The sequence below is a fragment of the Ovis canadensis genome, chromosome 1 (assembly GCF_042477335.2).
Source record: "Ovis canadensis isolate MfBH-ARS-UI-01 breed Bighorn chromosome 1, ARS-UI_OviCan_v2, whole genome shotgun sequence".
Taxonomy (NCBI): Eukaryota; Metazoa; Chordata; class Mammalia; order Artiodactyla; family Bovidae; genus Ovis; species Ovis canadensis.
Window position 1 is genome coordinate 67,466,120 of NC_091245.1, and position 20,433 is coordinate 67,486,552.

Here is a 20,433-nt window from a genome sequence, read left to right on the forward strand (position 1 = left end):
CAAAATATTGGATGTAAAATAAGCTACAACCCAGAAAATATAACCATTAATTTGTAATAACTGTAAGTTAATTGTAACCTTGAAAGTTGTATAAATTTTTTAAATTTTTTAAATAAAAATAAAATATATTTTTGCCATGGAATAATATTTAGCCTAAAAAAGGAAGGAAATTCTCTCACATTACAACATACATAAACCTGAAAACATTATGCTAAGTGAAATGAACCTATCACATAAAATACTGTATGACACCATTTATATGAGATATACAGAGTAAAGTTTATAGAAACAGAAAGTTGACTATTGATTACCAGGAAATTGGTGAGAAGGAAATGGAGACTTGTTTATTAGATACAAAGTTTCAGTTTAGAAAAATGAAAAAGGCTAAGAGATAGACAGCAGTGATGCTTGCAACAACTATGTGCATACGCAAACATTATGTTGTACATATTTCACAACAATGAAAAAAATTAATTTTAAGTGGAAGGAAAATAGAACTTGATAGTTTCTGCATTTTATGTATTAGTGGACAGTCAGCAGGGACAGAGACACACTGGGGCCTCTCCTAGTGCAAATATATCAGAGAGGAATTCATTAATTTGCGTTTGATCAGAGACTGAAATCAGTTCCTGCATCAGTCAACTTGGCCAAAAGTCAGCACCATATTCAGTGCAACATGAGACTACTGGGCATAAAATCAGTGGTCAGGGGGATAGGATCACATTGATGAAGTAAAAGAATTCCATTCAAATAGCAATGCTGAGTAGGGAAGGCACCTTTCCAAGAAAAGAGATACTAGGAAAAACATTGTAGAGTTGATATACCAGTTGCGGTCAGTCATGAGACAGAAACCACTTCAGTTTGTTTAAACATAATAAATTTGTACAAGTGACACAGGAACAGAATCAAAGACAGGGGCTCAAGCAATAACCCTGGGGGCTAAGTAATTGCAGTAAGAAACAATATCCTAGGCTACAGAAACAAGAGACTGACACTAATGCCGAAACTGATAAAGATGCTGATACTGACGTCCAGAGGCCTGGCCTCAAGCAGAAAGTGACGCCTCACAGGCCTCTGTTGAGGGAGTTGGAGCAACAGAGATGCACCTCCTCCCAGACACTACCTGAGGAACACAGGATGCTGCTGCTGCTGCTGCTGCTGCTGCTGCTGCTGCTGCTGCTGCGTCACTTCAGTCGAGTCCGACTGTGCGACCCCATAGATGGCAGCCTACAGAGACCTCAAATTGTCCCTTCCTCCTCACTCACAGATTTCATCCAGTGCCTCGTATCTTGGCTGAACCTAGTAGGCAGGCCGGGGGAAGGTGGAATGTGTGTAGTGCTGAGCTGAAATTTCCACAGCAGTGGAGAGCAGCAGGAAAGGAACAGAACAGAACTTAGAGCAAACAGTCCAAGACCAGCAACGGTAATTTCTCCAGACACTGGTGTTAGAGAGATAAAGGCATCTTATTATTTTAAAAAGGGCTGGAAAAGACTCATGAGCTCATTTTAGCTATGTTAAGTGTTCCATCACTCAGACCTGAGATGGAAAATCACTTTGAATATCTACCTAAGGTCAGAAACATTTGTCCTAGCCTCACTCTGGGACTCCAGAGTTAATGGTTCAGAGCTATAAAGCTCAAACCTTGCCCGGTGAGAGAGCTAGCACATTTTTCCTATCAAGACCTTTGCATCAATCCATTAACATAATCCTTCTACTTGAGATCTTGTCTGTATGTTCTTTCCATCGGATGGAAAAACACAACATTCTCAGCAAACACCTTTACTATTTTGACTATGGGTAATGGTCAGTAATAGATATTGATTATCCCTTGAAATGATAAAGAAATGTTACACTTATTTATTCAGTCATCCATTCATCTATTTACTCATTCTTTCAATCATCATGTATCCTGGGTTTTATTATGCTTTAATATTATCTTATTTGGTCCTTAGGATTCAGTAATGCACAATTACATTCCCAGACAAGAAAGACTAGATTGAAATCACACTTAAAGAAGGACTATTTGGTTTCTACTCTGAGTCTTAATCACTATCCAGGTTATATATATATATATATATATATACACACACACACACACACACAATATTTATTACTACCTAAATATTGCCATAATATTATGTAAGGTCCATACAGGATGTAATCTGCATGAAAACAATATCTTTACTTTTCTCTCTTCAGATAATCCAGAACAATGGCAGGTAGGGCATAAGAATTTAGCAAACAGTGTAAATAATTAGAACTAAATATTCCTTAATAAGTATTAGAACAGGTGTATGCATAAATTATTAACTACTTTTGAAAGATTTTTTCTTTTTTTAAATGATCAATACAAGTTGGTTTTGTTATTTTTTATTGAAAGGAAATGAAAACAGCATTTCACAGAGATATCTGTACTCTCATGTTTATTGCACTATTAATCACAACAGCCAAGATATAAAAACAACCTAAACACCAATCAATAGACGAATGAACAAAAAAGAAGTGATACATATACACAACAGAATGTTATTCAGCCATGAGGAAAGAGGATATTCTGCCATTTGCGACAAAACAGATGGATCTTAAGCACATTATACTAAGTGAGATGTCAGACTAAGAAAGACACGTACTGTAAGATGTCACTTATATGTCAGATCTAAAAATGTCAAGACTTCTTTATGTTCTTCAATTCTGGATGTCTCTGGTCTAAGGGAATAGAACATCTGCTTAATTCAAGTTCTCAAGGGGAAAAGGTATACAGGTTTTCTATAAAATAATTTGCTTTTCCACTAAACCCTATCATTTATTGGCCATATACTCTTTATTAAACGGTTTCTTCCTTAAAAGGCAAAGTCATTCTTCCTTCTGAACACTTGAAGACACAGTTATAATTGATAAAGTCATTTAAAATCTCCAGTGGAGATGTGTTAACAACCTGGCAGAGGCACAGAGATTGTGATACACAGAGGAGGAGACTGTGCCAGAAAAGTTTCTTTTATTCTGCTAGCATTTAAATCAACTTAGAGATCTTAATCTAGTCTGTGAAATCCAAATTATCTATTCCTTCAGGCCTTTGAGTGTTCATGGAACTCTGGCAATCGATAACCATCACGCATGTGTCAGCACTTTGTTTCCAGCAGAGTCTTACGCAGTATGCTCTGTGCCTAAACATACTCCATGAAGATGCGCAGAAAAGTAGGTCACGGTTTCTGTCCTTGGATGAACTTTACTTTCATTTGAAAACAGACAGTAGACAAAATTTGTTGCATTGCACCTGGGCCAGGACGGCATTTATTACCAGATCCCGTGGGCCTCTACTTTAACACGGTCACTGTAAATTCTTTTCAGGATATGCGTATCACTGCAAATTTAGATCCTGATTCCCAGAGTCCTCAGAACATTCAGGCATCCCCATTCCCCAGCACACAGGTACCAAGTAAATTTCCAGAGGTTCCCTAGAAGGGGAATGGGAAAATCATTATCATACAACCTTGTTCTAGAGTTGCAGGGTCATTTCTCTTGAGATCGTGCTCTCCTCTCCAGGTGATAAGTTCATTATCTGAAATTGGTTTAGATCAAGGCTACAGACTTTCTTTTCATCGAGGCTACCTCTCAGCCTCCTGAGAAACATCCTTGATTCCATTTGATTGCTTCCTCCACATCCATTTTGGCTCTACATTCCTCCTGTTCTATTTGCCATATTCAGAATTTTCCCTGGCCAGGTCCTGCTGGCTTCCACTCCAACCATGTTATGGACTGAATGCTTGTGTTCTCCAAAATTCATTTGCAGAAACCCCAGCTCTCAATGTCCCAATGTACTTGGAAGTGGGGCTTTGGGGAGGAAATTAGGTAATGAGTGTGGGGTCTTTATGAGTCTAATTAATGCCCTTATAACAAAGAAATATGAGGTATTCCTTCTCTCATTCTTCCAAAACTGTGAGGACACAATAGGAAAGTTGCCATCTTTGAAGCGGCACGAGGACACTTAAAAGCAACCCAACAGTGCTGACACAAGCTTTTGGACTTACAGCCTCTGTAAATGGGAGAAATAAGCATTTGTAGTCTAAGCCATCCAGTCTGTGTTAATTTGTTATAGAGCCTGAGCTAAGACGAACCATGATTCTCACCACTATCATTGAGGGTACTTGACTTTTGATGTTCAGATGCCAACACCTGGCCTCCATGTGTCAGCGTCTATCAGCCCCAGTACTGTCAGGGCATCCAGTTCTTCATGGTACATCCCTCCTTTTACTCTTGCCTGCAGCAGAGAGCCACCAGTGAACTTTTAAGCAAGATGGGATTCCTCTCACCAGGGAATATTCCTACTGTTTAGTAATTTTCTTCCAGCATCTTACAAGTGTACTTCATAGGAAGTAAAGGCAAAGAGTCAGACACAACTTGATGACTAAACCACCACCACTAATGGTTCCTCCAGCTGAGATATCAAGGGGTAACGGGAAAGTTTATACCTTATATTTGAAGCAAATGTAAGGGATTAAAAACCAAACCAAGATGAAAACGAAACTAGGATGCAAATTTTATGCCTTCTAGTGTTTTGCTCCAACTCATTGAACAGGCTAATATTTCTAGAAACAATGAACAATGTTATCATCTAACAGTCAATTTCAAAGTCCATTTATTATCATTTTTAGTATTATACTTTATGCTTTCTTTGTTATCTGAGAAATAACAATAAAGCTTTATAGAAATGAAAAGATAGACAATATAATGAAAAACACGTGTTTTTCTAACACCCTTAACACCAAGCTGTCCCTCCCCAGAAGAAATCAATGATATCAGTTTTTCAAGAGATGTTCCATGTGTCCATATAAATGAGTGCATATAATAACTGCAGTTTTTATGGTGAACAGATAGTACAAACTGTTTTCTACCTGTTTTTTTTTTCATTCTACAATATATCTTTAAGCTTTTTCTATATTTATGTGGATAGACTTCCATTGTTGATTTATTTACTGGCTACATAGTATTCCAGTATATGTACATGCAAAATATGTATTATTAATACCAACTGTATAGACACTTAAGCAGTTTTCAGTCTTTTGCCATTAAAAGAGATGGCTCAATGGACCTCTTGTATGTATATGTGTACAAAGCAGTAGGAGTGTTAGTCGCTCGATCATGTCCAGCTCTTTGAGACCCCATGGACTATAGGCCACCAGGCTCCTCTGTCCATGGGATTTTCCAGGCAAGAATACTGGAGTGGGTTGCCATTCCCTTCTCCAGAGAATCTTCCTGACCCAGGGATTGAACCTGGGTTTCCTGCATTGAGAGCAAATTCTTTACTGTCTGAGCTAGAGGGAAGCCTTATATGTGTATATGTGTGTATGTATGTTGTGTGTGTGTGTGTGTGTGATTTTGCACACATATATTTCTTAAAAGTGGAGATGTTATATCAAAATGTCTATGCATTTATTCTGTCTAATGTGGGCCAGGCATTGATATTTTTAGTAACCATTTTTTATATTTAAAGCCTTGCTAAATGAAAGTAAAAAGCATTCATAGGCCAAACATAGGCCAGAGTATATACATATATTATATATCTCTAATTTCTTTAAAAGGAGATCTACTTTTTAAATAGGGAGCTCACGCCTCTCACAATATGACCAAGAAGTTTGCCTGGAGCACATAATACTGAAGCAATCTCTTTGCCAAATCTGTCCAAGACTAGTGCAATCCAGGAAGCATTACCATCATTAGTATTATCAATCATATTTCTCAAATGATTTATCTCTGCACTCATATTCTCAGATTTCTGTCTAAATCCTTCTTTAAGCAGAGCTTCCTGGGCCTAAAAAAAAAAAAAAGAGTGAGAAGAGGAGTAAAAATTTTTATATTCCCATTTTTCTCAAGGATTACATTTTCTCAAATTTTAAAACTTCATCAAACTGTCTGTTTTATTCCTAACATTGTTCTCTCTTACTCAATCATGGAAGGAGAATTTTATAAACAGAATATCTACCAGTTTTGACCTGAACATTAAGAGAAATTGTAGTTTACAGTCTTACTACTACTCATACACCATTGGGTTTAGCCCATGAAGCTAAGCCTGATGTGAGGACAAATACATTGTCTAGGCAAAAGATGTCAGGTGTGATTGCACTAAGTCTCAGCCCCACTCAGGATGGTATAGTCATCCAAATCATAGACATCTGTTCTAAACACACCCAGATGGACAGTGAGAGAGTTTCCCTTTTGCCACACGATAGCTTGGGCATCCACCCCTGGAGACAATGCAGCATGCTTAGAAGCTGTCCCTGCCCTGTGTTTTTTAAGTCTGGGCATTGCTGATAGTTCTATGTCAGCATAGATAGGGCCTTTGGGTGGTAGCAGGGTAACTGACAGTGACCCTCATAAAGCAAACCAGTTAAATACATGTGGTTGGAATATCCATTTAACCAAGCCTCATGAGATCATTTTAAAACTCCTCAAATTTTATAATAGGGTTTATAAATACAAACTGTGTTTATATTCTCTGATGGCTTACAGAGGCCCTAGGCCTCTTGAAGTCTCCAGAGTCTACATACAGAATAGCACTCAAAGACTTTGGAAGGATTCAAAGACTTTGGGGTTTTAATGAATCACAAGCAGTAAATGGCAGTGGTGCTTCCCTCCATGGTCTTGCTGTAACCGTCACCCAACCCTTCCTGAGGTCCCAGGGTAATGACCATCGAGCACGATTAAGGCCACAGCCTGACTTACCTTCAGCTTATGCTCCAGCATCATAGTCTGCTCTCTCAGTAGGTTTTCTCTTTCCCTCGCCAGCTTCTCTGTCAGCTGGGCTATGTTTTCCTGGAGACTCCTCTCTTGCACCTCCATCTCCTGCTGCTGTTCCTGCAGTTTCTGTCTTAGCAGCTCCTGTTCCTTCTCAGCTGTCTCATTCCTGGCCCGCTCCTCTGCCCCAGGAAGGTTTTAGAGAGGGAAGAAAATAAGGCAAGGATTGATCTCTACCCTCCTGACCTCAGAGATTAAAATAAAGTAGGAAAGGGAGGTGGGAAATCTCTCAATTCCTTGCCTTGTCCACATCACCAAAAGCATATTCCAGAATGTGATGGGAGTCTGGCTGATGTCTAACCCCGTTGTGATTGCATAATTCCTTTTACTGTTTTCAGATGTAGCAGAGTTGTTCCACAGACAGAGGGGAATCTCTTTGTACCAGGGTTTTACTCTCACACCTGTCAGAGGGCACTGCCCAAGTCTACCCATTCCCCTGTGAGCCAAACCCTACCCCATACCTGCTACAGCCTTCTCCCCTTCAGTGAGGGCTTTATCTGCCTGCAAGATGGATTTCTCAACTGCCACCTGTGACTGCAGAAAGCTCTGGAGGACCTCATTTTCCTGAGGAACCAAGAAAGAACACAGAACTTAGATTTCCATTGGGGAGATTAGTGCAAAAACAGTCACATCCACATAATTTTTCATAATGTTCAAAATTCCACAGTAGTTCCCTACAAGTCTAAGCTCCTTAGAGTGACCTGTCTTCCTCCCATCTCCCTCCCAGTGCTACTTCCTTCTAGCCACTCTAGACTCCAGCCAGTCAGAACTATCTTCAGTTCTACAAACCCAAGATCTCTAGTACTTTTATATGTTTGTCTTCCCAGTGTGAAATATTGCCTCTAAACTGTGCTGCTGTTTTCCCCTGCTACTTGCTGGCTAAAACTTAAGGCAACTTTGTTTAATCTACTATGCCTCTCAGTTCAGATCTTTAAGATGATGACAATAAGAATAGATGAAACTTAATGTCATTTGAAGGATTAAAGGGTCTAAGGAAAGATCCAGGAATCCCATTCTTGGTCATATACTCCAGGAAAACCAAAATTTGGAAAGACACATGTATCCCAATGTTCATTGAAGCGCTATTTACAATAACCAGGCATGGAAGCAACCTAAATGTCCATCAACAGAGGAATAGATAAAAAAAGATATACATAAATGGAATATCACTCAGCCATAAAAAAGAACAAAGTAATGTCATTTGCAGCAATATGGATGGACCCAGAGACTATCAAATTGTGTGAAGTGAGTTAGAGACAGAAAGCAAATATCATATGATATCACTTATATATGGAGTCTAATAAAAAGGTACAAATGTAGTTATTAATGAATTTCATATAGTGAATCTTAAGACCTAAAGCTTTCATGATTTCCCCATGTTCTCTCATTACCCACACTTGGTGTTTTGCTCTCAGATTTTCAGAAGATCCTCTGGACTCTATTCTGTAGGCTCCCCATGCTCCCCTTGTTCCTCACCTTTACTCCTTTCCTGGGCACTTGGCAGTAGTCCTGTTGTAATCTATCCATTGCTTTCCTGTAGAGTTTGTGCCCTCCAGGAACAGAGAAAGCACCTGCTGATATGCTTTCCATTAGAGCCTTGGAAAGCGCATCAAGCTTAGCCTGGCAGTATTTGATAGATGCCTCTTCATTCTGCAGCATGAAACCCTCCTTCTTATTCTTTATGACTTCCTGCAAGGGAAATATAGAGAGATGTCACCAGAAAAATGAAAAGAGGAGATAAAATTTCAAAGAATGTAGTAGAAGGATTGGTCTAACTGCTGTCCTCATGAGAAAAATATATTTTTTTAATCAAATAAAAAAGCAATCACAAGACCTGATCTATCACAACTCTGAAAACTCTGATAGAGCACAGGAAATTTTTTCAGCTTCCCTTCAGGTTCTTCATCTGAAATGTTGGAGTTGCATTATCTCTTCTCTGTGGTTCTTTGCAGTTGCAACGCTCAGTGATTCTATTCTCAATGATATAGCAAGGAGCAATCTAAGTTGAAAATGGCTTGGAATAAGAGTCTGATTAGAAAAATTTTAGTTCCTGATAAAAAGAGTGTGTTCAAAGAAAAAGAAATCAACTTAAGAATGACTTGTGTGTGTGCCCTGGACAGCACTGGAATCTGCAGAAGTATTTACTTCCAAAGGATATCTACACTGGTTTTACAGCAGAGATGAGAGACATTTCCAGATAAACTTCCCAAGATTTGGTAGAAAAAAAGAAGAAAATGAAGTCCTTTGAAACTCTGTCCCTCATGTGACCACAGACTACTTCATCCTTGAGTGAGGGATGAACCATGGGGACCATAAGGGCACTGCTAGGCTTCTTATTCAAGGGGGGGGGGGATGGTAAATACGAAGACAAATTACCACAAGACCCCTCTGGAATTCCTGATCTTTGTCCTTGAAGGAGCTGTCCATGAAGATGGCAATGGCTTCCCTCTCACAGGCTGCGTGCACCTCCAGCAGCTCCTGGAGCGTGTCTGTGGGGAGGCTCAGTCGCTGGGCCATCTGCTCACTGTAGTGGTCAGCTGCCTTCTGCACGGCTGCTGAGTTTTCCAGCTGGGCCAGAGTTGTCACTGCATTCTCCAAGCAAGGTACAGCTCCGGTGTTGATGGTATCCACATAGGTCACAACCAGAGTCCTCAGTCCTAAGTAAGTCAGGACATTTAAGGGATAAATATTAAGTTATCAATCAATAGGCACCAAGATTCTGAGACTACATTTTTAAAGACACACATGCTCACACACACACACACACACACACACACACACACACACACACTGTCCCCCCTTCTACTATCACTACCTTCATTTTCTTACTGACTCTTTATTTTTATAGTTTTCCAGCCCACAGGGCATAAAAAATTGAAAATCTACCTCTATGTAACAAACTAGGAGGCATCTGAAATATTAAAAGCAAAATAGATTGCATAGGTATTAAGATGAGACAGGGTATATCAGATTATGTTTACTCACAATTCTGAGGCTTTGAATGGATTTTTCAGTGATTTATGGACTAGTATTTATTTTTGGTCCACTCTGATCTTCCGAAAAATTAAAAGACACTTAAAATTAAAAGATGCTTGCTCCTTGGAAGAAAAGCTATAACCAACCTAGATAGCGTATTAAAAAACAGAGACATTACTTTGCCAACAAAGATTTATCTAGTCAAAGCTATGGTTTTTCCAATAGTTGTATATGAATGTGAGAGTTGGACCATAAAGAAAACCGAGTGCCAAAGAATCGATGATTTTGAACTGGGTGCTGGAGAAGACTCTTGGGAGTCCCTTGGATCTCAAGGAGATCAAACCAGTCCATCCTAAAGGAAATCAGTCCTGAATATTCATTGGAAGGACTGATACTGAGGCTGAAGCTCCAATATTTTGGCCACCTGATGGAAAGAACTGACTCATTTGAAAAGACCCTGATGCTGGGAAAAATAGAAGGCAGGAAGAGAAGGGGACGACAGAGGATGAGTTGGTTGGATGGCATTACCAACATGAGTTTGGACATGAGTTTGAGCAAGCTCCAGGGGTTGGTGATGGACAGGGAAGCTTGACGTGCTGCAGTGCATGGAGTCACAGAGTGTCTGACATGACTGAGCAACTGAACTGAACTGAATCTTCCAAAATATCTTTTGTATTCTACTTGCAAAGAACACTTACTATATAGGACTTCAGAAAATGGAAGATTCTGTTTTTATACCCTGATAGTGAGTTTTTTCTCAGTAGAGAAATTTTTCAGATAAGTGGAAGCCACAGATTTCAGTGACAAAACTTGCCATTTAAGGAAGGGATTTGTACATTCCCCAAAGTAAGATAATTATGAAGCATACACATTTCTTTATGGAGTATGAGTGTCTGTAAAACCCAAATTCCATATAGAATCAAACAAAAATACTGAAAAACACATTATATAAAATATTCAGCGCACATCAACCCCCATGGAATCAGGAAAAAGAGACTCACGATTCCCAGTGACCATGATCCCCTCTTTGAGGGTCTTGATTTTTGCATTGGTGAAGATGTAAGAACAGAAATTGTTTGTTTGTTCCAGAAATTTAGGATCCAGTTGGTCTTCAGACACATTCTCAATATTGTATAGGAGTTCTTTTTCATTTGTTGGCCAACAAAACACAAAACACTTCCGTGTTGGAAAGAAATGCCTGATACACTCTCTGGGTAGATTGGATGTTCTGGCTTTGGGATTCTTGCCTGAAGGACAGAAAAACAGATTAGAGTGGGAAGACTTTTGAAACAAGGGAGCTCCTGGTGTTCAGGACTGGGATTTGCATTTCTTTGCTGTCTTCTATGCTAACAGCTTATTTAACATAAACATTCAGCACTTCCTTGCATGTAAAACTTTCACCATTGATATAACTCTGGAGAGAATTTAGGGAGACATCTGATTCAATAAAAGAAACCTAAAAGTGATATCTGCAGACCTGCACAGTATAGAGCAGTTGTCTCTTAGATATTTACTGAACTAATGGGTAAAAGGATGAAAGTTCAAATGTAAATTTTAGCTCTACTTAGTCTCATGGTCTGGTGACTCAGATGGTAAAGCGTCTGCCTACAATGTGGGAGGTGAAGAAGGCTGAGCGCCGAAGAATTGATGCTTTTGAACTGTGATGTTGGAGATGACTCTTGAGAGTCCCTTGGACTGCAAGGAGATCCAATCAATCCATTCTGAAGGAGATCAACCCTGGGATTTCTTTCGAAGGAATGATGCTAAAGCTGAAACTCCAGTACTTTGGCCACCTCAGGCCAAGAGTTGACTCATTGGAAAAGACTCTGATGCTGGGAGGGATTGGGGGCAGGAGGAAAAGGGGACAACAGAGGATGAGATGGTTGGATGGCATCAATGACTCGATGGACATAAGTCTGAGTGAACTCCGGGAGTTGGTGATGGACAGGGAGGCCTGGCGTGCTGTGATTCATGGGGTCGCAAAGAGTCAGACATGACTGAGCGACTGAACTGAACTGAACTGAACTGAGTCTCATGCAGGAATTGAGCCCTGTGGCCAAGAAGAGCTATAAACAAGGGTTAAGGGACAATACTCGAAATATTGGGAATGACACCCTGCTTATTTAGAGAAAACGATTTGATGCTAAAAAATACTTGGTACAGAGTTAGCTAATTTTTAGCAAAAAACCTCTGAAGGATAAATGTAACTAAAACGCAATTTTAAGATGTCACCACTAATCAATCAACTCGTTGACAAAAACTGTTATATTTGATCTGACAGTTGTCCTTTTCTGACTAGACAGTTTCTCAATAGATATTTTGAGAAAGCATAAATAGAAAATTTGAAGCAAGAATGAGTAAATCAGAATTGATATCTCTCTCAAGGTTTCATCAGATATACCCACTGTAAATGTAACCCATTAAAATAATTCATTAATTTGTAATTAAAGCACAAATAAATATGTGAGAATCAGGAGAAAGCTGGGATGAAGAAGATAAAATGAGTGTTCTAAAAATTATCAGAAATATTGAAAAGGCATAGATTGAAAAGACGCACACTTCATCAGGTTTATTTAGAACATTAAGTCATTTTTTACATGATATTCCCAGGTGGTACTAGCAGTAAAGAACCTGCCTGCCAATGCAGGAGATGTGAGAGATGTGGGTTCGATCCCTGGGTTGGGAAGATGCCCTGGAAGAGGACATGGCAACCCAATCCAGAATTCTTCCCTGGAGAATCCCAAGGACAGAGGAGCCTGGAGGGCTATGGTCCATAGAATCGCAGAGTCGGACATGATGAAAAGACTTAGCCTAGCACATAACTATACAGGATTAGAAAGATCCCTCTTTGAGAATAAAATCTACCTATGTGAAATGCAGTTGTTGGTTTTTTTTTTTTTATTAGATAGACTTTTCATTATAATTTCATGCCAACAAGTATCTGGTCAGTTGTTTTCCTCAACAAAGAAAAGCAGAAGCCAAAATAGGAAACAGGGGAGTCTGGTCTTTTGAAGGCTTTAGCACCCATTGTAATCTGGATGCTAATTTACAAATGGCATAAAAAAAAACAAATTGATTTTGAATAATTTCACTTCACCTTACACTTTACTTTTCTTAAATGAACATCAACTCCAGTGGCTAGAGCTTTGCAACCCACTTTCCAGCCATGATTCCTACAGATATTGATCTAGTCTCAAGCACAAATGCAACCCTGTAGTGGGAATTCCTAATAATGTACTTTCACAGCCTTGAGAAATTCCATAGAAATACACCTGGAAAAACAGCATATATTAAGAAACTGTGTTAATGATTATCTTTCATGTTTTTCTTAAGAATAATCTCCTTGTTACAAACCCCAAGGCCAGACCCAGAAGGAAGTATGACTGGGATCATGAAAGCATGGACCTAGGAACACTGGGTCGGCATCAGGCATGAATGCTGCCTACCCACCTGATGACTGTTCCCGAGACAAGCCCCAAAGGGAACTTCTTGGGATAAAAACAAGGAGATCTGGACTATGTCAGTGTAGTGTCTTGGGAAATATAAGATCAAAAATAGTCTTGTAGTCTGCAATTAAAAATAAAAGCTGGACTGAGAGTGGACCCTCACCTCAGTCCATTAGAGGCTGCATGTACCCTGACCCATTGCACCAGATCTCATGTTCTGTCTTCATTCTTGTCGCTTGCTCCCTGACCATTAGGGCAACAATTGGCACCCAACGTAGGGCTGGAGCGAAAGACCATTAGGAGTGAAAGTGAAATTACAGCAACACAGAACCTGGGACAGTTGAGAGGCCTCTGAAAATTCCTGCTGGTAAGTCTTCAAGCATTTACAGGGTTAAAATGGTAAAACTCAGCAGTGGCCACAAGACTGGAAAAGGTCAGTTTTCATTCCAATCCCAAAAAAAGGCAATGCCAAAGAATGCTCAAACTACTGCACAAGTCCACTCATCTCATATGCTAGTAAAGTAATGATCAAAATTCTCCAGGCCAGGCTTCAATAATACATGAACTGTGAACTTCCAGATGTTCAAGCTGGTTTTAGAAAAGGCAAAGGAACCAGAGATCAAATTGCCAACATCTGCTGGATCATCGAAAATGTAAGAGAGTTCCAGAAAAACATCTATTTCTGCTTTATTGACTATGCCAAAGCCTTTGACTGTGTGGATCACAACAAACTGGAAAATTCTTCAAGAGATAGGACTACCAGACCACTTGACCTGCCTCTTGAGAAACCTGTATGCAGGTCAGGAAGCAACAGTCAGAACTGGACATGGAACAACCGGCTGGTTCCAAATAGGGAAAGGAGTATGTCAAGGCTGTATATTGTCACCCTGCTTATTTAACTTCTATGCAGAGTACATCATGAGAAACGCTGGGCTGGATGAAGCACAAGCTGGACTCAAGATTGCTGGGAGAAATATCAATAACTTCAGATATGCAGATGACACCACCCTTATGGCAAAAAGTGAAGAAGAACTAAATAGCCTCTTGATGAAAGTGGAATAAGAGAGTGAAAATTTTGGCTTAAAGCTCAACATTCAGAAAACTAAGATCATGGCATCTGGTCCCATCACTTCATGGCAAATGGAGAAACAGTGTAAACAGTGACAGACTTTATTTGGGGGCTCCAAAATCACTGTGGAGAAGGCAAAGGCACCCACTCCAGTACTCTTGCCTGGAAAATCCCATGGACGGAGAAGCCTGGTAGGCTGCAGTCCATGGGGTCAGCAAGAGTCAGACATGACTGAGCGACTTCCCTTTCACTTTTCACTTTCATGCATTGGAGAAGGAAATGGCAACCCAGTCCAGTGTTCTTGCCTGGAAAATCCCAGGGACGGGGGAGCCTGGTGGGCTGCTGTCTATGGGGTCACACAGAGTTGGACATGACTGAAGTGACTTAGAAGTAGAAGAAAATCACTGCAGATGTTGACTGCAGCCACGAAATTAAAAGACTTATTCCTTGGAAGAAAAGCTATGACCAATATAGACAGCATATTAAAAAGCAAAGACATTACTTTGTCAACACAAAGGTCTGTCTAGTCAAGGCTATGGTTTTTCCAGTAGCCATGTATGGATGTGAGAGTTGAACTATAAAGAAAGCTGAACACAAAAGAATTGATGCTGTTGAACTGTGGTGTTGGAGAAGACTCTTGAGAGTCCCTTGAACTGCAAGGAGATCCAACCAGTCCATCCTAAAGGAAATCAGTCCTGAATATTCATTGGTAGGACTGATACTGAAGCTGAAATTCCAATACTTTGGCCACCTGATGCGAAGAACTGACTCGTTTGAAAAGACCCTGATGCTGAGAAAGATTGAAGGCAGGAGGAGAAGGTGACGACGGAGGATGAGATGGTTGGATGGCGTCACGGACTCAATGGACATGAGTTTGAGTAAACTCTGGGAGTTGGTATGTAAACTCAGGGAGGCCTGGTGTGTTGCAGTCCATGGGGTCACAAAGAGTTGAACATGACTAAGTGACTGAACTAACTGAAAATGGGAAATGTTGAGACTGTAGAACACTATCACCCACATATTTGTTTATTAAGACAACTCTTGAAAGGGAGAGGAACTTCTATTTGTGAAGGGGGATTATTAGAATTGTTGCAAGCAATAGATAAATATTGCTGCTGGTTCCCATCAATAGGAGCCTTGGATTTAAAAGTCTGGGAAAAGGTTGGAGCCAAGTTTAAAAAAGAACATGCAAAAGGAACTCCACTCCTTATTTCTATTTGGAGTGTGTGGGCATTAATTAACTCAGTACTGGAACCTTTGCAGACTTCTGATTTTTTTGATGAAAATGATGATAATTCTCTTGAATAACCTCAAAGTTCAGAGTATGTGGAGTTGAAGGAAAGGGGAACCCATCTGCAAAACCTGCTCCTTCAGCTCCCAAAGAAGATGATGAGGGATTTTTTCCTCCATCTCCTCCCCCTCGTCCTCCAAATCAATATAGCAAGGTCAGTCACCAAATTATGTTCAATCAAGGTTATATACCAGGATTGGGACTGCACAAAAATCAACAAGGAAGAATTTATCCTTTGACTATTTAAGATTTCAAACCACCCTCTTTTCACCAGTGGCCACTGCTCCTATTAATCTTCCGCCACCCACACCCATACCTCTTAATTGGAAAACAGATCAACCTGTGTAGATAGAGCAGTCGCCCCTAAAACAAAACAAAACAAAACAAAAAAATGGAGGCTTTACATGAATTAATGAACAACTTAACAAAGGACATATTATTGAGTCCTTTAGCCCTTGGAATTTTCCAGTGTTCATTATACAAAAGAAATCTGGTTAATGGAGAATGCTTACTGATCTGAGAGCTATTAATGCTGTTATTGTTTTAATGGGTGCTTTGCAGCCTGGTCTACCTAATCCTAGTATGATTCCAAGAAATTTGCATTTGTTTGCTATTGATCTTAGAGATTGTTTTTTTATTAGTCCTTTACATCCTGATGATAAACCTAGATTTGCTTTTTCAGTTCCTTCCATTAATTTAAAGGAGCCACATAAAAGATTTCAATGGGCAGTATTACTTCAAGGTATTCTTAACAGTCCCACTATTTGTCAAAATTTTGTAGCCAAGGCTTTACATCTAATGCGACAGCAATTCCCTTATGCATATATCATTCATTATATGGATGATATACTATGTGCCTACCTGAAATTGATAGCCTATAGGAATGTTTTTAAAGCTAAAGGAATGTTTGGAATGTACTGGCTTGTATATAGCTCCTGATAAATTACAATACACTGAACCTTTTCAGTACTCAGAAAATAAAGTTACTCATACTACAATCAAACCAAAAGAGGCAGATACGCAGAGACTCAATTAAAACTTTGAATGACTTACAAAAATTACTAGGCGATGTTAACTGGATTCGGCCTAAATTAGGGATTCCACTTTATTCTCTAACCCATTTATTCTATTAAGAGAAAATCCAGAGCTTAATAGCTCCCAACAAAAATTTCCTGAGGCTGAGAAAAAACTAGCAATTATAGAACAAGCTGTATAAAACTGCCAAATAGACAGAATAGACCCTTTAGAGCCTCTTCAGTTGTTTGTCTTCCCCACCCCTCATTCCCCTACTGGGTTGATTATGCAAACTCCTTTAATAATTTTATGGATATTCTTAGCTAATTTACAAACAAAATTTATTACCCTTTACTTAGATATGGTAGCCAATATAATTCTAAAAGGAAAAGAGTGTGTTCAACAGTTTACTGGACATGATCCCTGCCTTATTTGGACTACACCAACTTCCAAGGAATTAAAATACTCTCTTCAAAATTCATTATCCATTATCTTGGCAACAAGCTTTAGCTGTCCAATATGTTGGACATATTGGCAACCACTATCCTGATTTGCCTATATCTTGCAGTTTTTAAAACAAACAAGATGGATTTTGCCTAGAATTACTAGTGTCAACCCCATTCCGTCTGTTCCTCTCAATTTTACAGATGGCACTAGCTGAGGGAAAGCAGGATATATAGGCATGTTTATGCTAGTAATTGAAACACCTGGATATTCTGCACAACAAGCAAAAATTCTAGCTATTATATACATATCACAAAATATTCCCCAAGCAATTAATATCTGATTCTCAATATTCTGTACATGTCACTAACATATATAAACAGCAACTATTAAGGATACTATCCCATCCACATTGTATACACTTTTTACAAATTTACAACAGGTGATTAGACACTGACAGTTTCCATTCTACATTACTCATATTCAGGTTCATACTATTTTACCAGGGCCTTTAACAGAAGGAAATCCTCAAGCCGACACCCTTTTATTTCCAGCCTTTACAGAGGCATCAGCCTTTCATGACCTGACACATTGTAATTCAAAATATTTAAAAACCAAGTTTCACATCACTCGGGCTCAAGCTAAACAGATTGTGAGCACTTGTCCTACATGTCAGATAGTTGCAATAACCATGTCTCCAACAGAAACTGGGGGAATTAATCCTCGTGGCCTGAGGCCAAGTCATATCTGGCAGATGGACGTAACTCATCTTTTGGAAAACTTGCTTATGTACATGTCATAGTTGATATTAACTCTAAATTTATCTGGGCACTGCTTGCTCTGGAGAATCTACAAGACATGTTATTTCACATTTGCATAGCTGCTTTGCTACTATGGGCCTCCCACAAAATATAAAAACAGACAATGGCCCAGCTTACAATAGTTCTGCTTTTAGGGAATTTTTTAAGGCTTGGTCTATGAAAACATCATACAGGAATTCCCTATAATCCCCAACGACAAGCTATTGTAGAACAAGCTAACAGATTCCTAAGGAAATGTTACAAAAACAGAAAGGGGGAGATGGAATGTCACTTCCACCACAGCAAAAATTATATAAAGCACTATTTACTTTAAATTTTTTGCATCAAGATAATGATTTCACTGCAGCAGAATGGCATTTTATTAAGGAACAAAAAGAAATTCGCCCCAAACCACCTGTTTGGTGGTATGATCCAGAAACACACTCATGGCATAGGGGAAAACTGATAACCTGGGGAAGGGATTTCGCTTGTGTTTCACTAGTGATTCAGAAACACCCGTTTGGATTCCCTTGCATCTTCTGAAACCATATCATGAGTGAACTCCCACAGAAGAGATGCTTCACATGGGATGTAGAGATCCCAGTAATGAGTTTCAAAAGCATGAGTTTGAAACAAAGATAACTATTCCCCTCCTGTCGACACATCAGAACAAGATCCCCACTTGGGGACAAATTAAAAGATGAACACAGAAATCGAGGAGGTCTTAGAAAATGAAGAGAAAGCTGTCACTCCTAACAACCCGGGTGTTGCCATGTTTGCTCTTATCACCACCGCAGTGAGTATACATACCCCTAGCAACAGCTGAATCTAAAAATTACACTTATTGGGCATGTAAGACTCTTGAGAGTCCCTTGGACTGCAAGGAGATCCAACCAGTCCATTCTGAAGGAGATCAGCCCTGGGATTTCTTTGGAAGGAATGATGCTAAAGCTGAAATTCCAGTACTTTGGCCACCTCAGGCCAAGAGTTGACTCATTGGAAAAGACTCTGATGCTGGGAGGGATTGGGAGCAGGAGGAGAAGGGGACGACAGAGGATGTGATGGCTGGATGGCATCACTGACTCGATGGACGTGAGTCTGAGTGAACTCCAGGAGTTGGTGATGGACAGGGAGGCCTGGCATGCTGCGATTCATGGGGTCACAAAGAGTCAGACAAGGCTGAGCGACTGAACTGAACTGAACTGATACCTAACCCCCCATTACAAAAACCTGTTGATTAGGGGGATTCTATGATCCTCATTTATGTTAATGATTTTTCCTGGATATCAGGACCTGAAGCTACACGCCTTCCTCTTTTTAAACAAGAGGAAGGGACTCCCTTCAGTGTTGCTTATGGGTATGAATCCTGGCCAATTTGTGTAGGACCAGCTACAGGATGTCTTAAATTACCTGTGCAAGCCTGGCTGTCCACCAATTCTTTAAATAGCAACTATACTAAGATTTAGCTACATCTTCTCTCTGGTCTGAGTTTTGCTTATAACAACTCAGAACCCGACAATGACACCAAATCAGACAGACCTTTATGCAAGCATCTCAAGCTATGCACTAAAAAACAAAATCATATTCAGTGGGATAATTGTTGTGGAACTGAGGGAGTAATTTTGATTAATGGTTCCTATGGAATTGTATGGGACTGGTCCCCTAAGGGGTAGGCAGTCTCTAATTGCTCTCATCAAAATCAGTCTTGCAATTCTCACAAAAGGCTGTGTTGGAAACTGCAAAAAGTCTTTCACCATACTAATATTACCACTCATTTAGATCATCCAATTATATGGCATGGTAGTGGCATGTCTCCCCGCTTCTCACAATTGGATCAAGGAATAGGGCAAGGAGAGATTTGGAAATTGTCTTTAAGTCTTAAAAATTTCCAAATTTGGGATGAATGTTATTTCCTGACATTTAATACCAGTGCAAACTGGACATTTTATATTCAGGTTTGTGTGAGAGATCCTTACGTACTCTTGAAAAGAACAATTTCTATCAATGAAAGTGTGCAAGAACTTTTTTGCCAGGATTGAAAATTATATACTTGCTTAAATTCTTCACTTTATAATTCTAATTGCTCATTTGTTATATGAAGAAGGAGATGGGGAATATGGCTTCTAGTAAATCAAACCAGACCTTGGGAAGGCTCTTCTGAAACACATCCTTTTAAAAGTTATAAAGAAAGTACTACAACATTCCAAAATGTTTACTGGACTCCTTATGGCAGCTATTATGGGAATTATTACCATAGCCACGACAGCAGTAATAGCCGGGGTGGCACTGCATCGAACTATATAAACGACTACATTTGTCCAGCAATGGTGCCAAAATGCAAGTTCTGCCTGGGGAAGTCAAACCCACACAGATCAAGAAATTAGTGAACAAGTGAATGATTTAGAAAATGCAGCTCTCCTACTAGGGGACGAAGTACAAAATTTTAAGTTACAAACTCATCTTAAGTGTGATTGGAGTATCTCTTCATTTTGTGTCATACCTTGTAAGTATAATCAAAGTGCATATACTTGGGATCGATTATCTAAACATTTGAGAGGACACATTCATAATAATCTATCCTTAGATATTTCCCAGTTACAG

The 20,433-nt window shown here is 39.5% G+C and overlaps 1 protein-coding gene across 6 annotated transcripts in view; it reads right to left on the reverse strand.

The window, feature by feature from the left end:
• Positions 1–2,330: 2,330 nt before the first annotated feature.
• LOC138443825 (guanylate-binding protein 6-like) overlaps positions 2,331–20,433 on the reverse strand; it is a 32,600-nt gene continuing 14,497 nt past the window's right edge. For 3 of the 6 annotated variants that reach the window (XM_069596878.1, XM_069596893.1, XM_069596861.1), the window contains 7 exons: positions 10,770–11,015; positions 9,169–9,449; positions 8,269–8,481; positions 7,254–7,356; positions 6,721–6,914; positions 5,710–5,809; positions 2,331–3,455 (listed from right to left, as the gene is read on the reverse strand). In XM_069596878.1, the coding sequence (XP_069452979.1) occupies positions 3,370–3,455; positions 5,710–5,809; positions 6,721–6,914; positions 7,254–7,356; positions 8,269–8,481; positions 9,169–9,449; positions 10,770–11,015 (1,223 nt within the window). In that variant the 3' untranslated portion in view covers positions 2,331–3,369. Of the gene's footprint in view, positions 3,456–4,608; positions 5,810–6,720; positions 6,915–7,253; positions 7,357–8,268; positions 8,482–9,168; positions 9,450–10,769; positions 11,016–20,433 lie in introns of those variants that run through there. The other 3 variants (XM_069596886.1, XM_069596869.1, XM_069596850.1) reach the window with 1 other exon arrangement.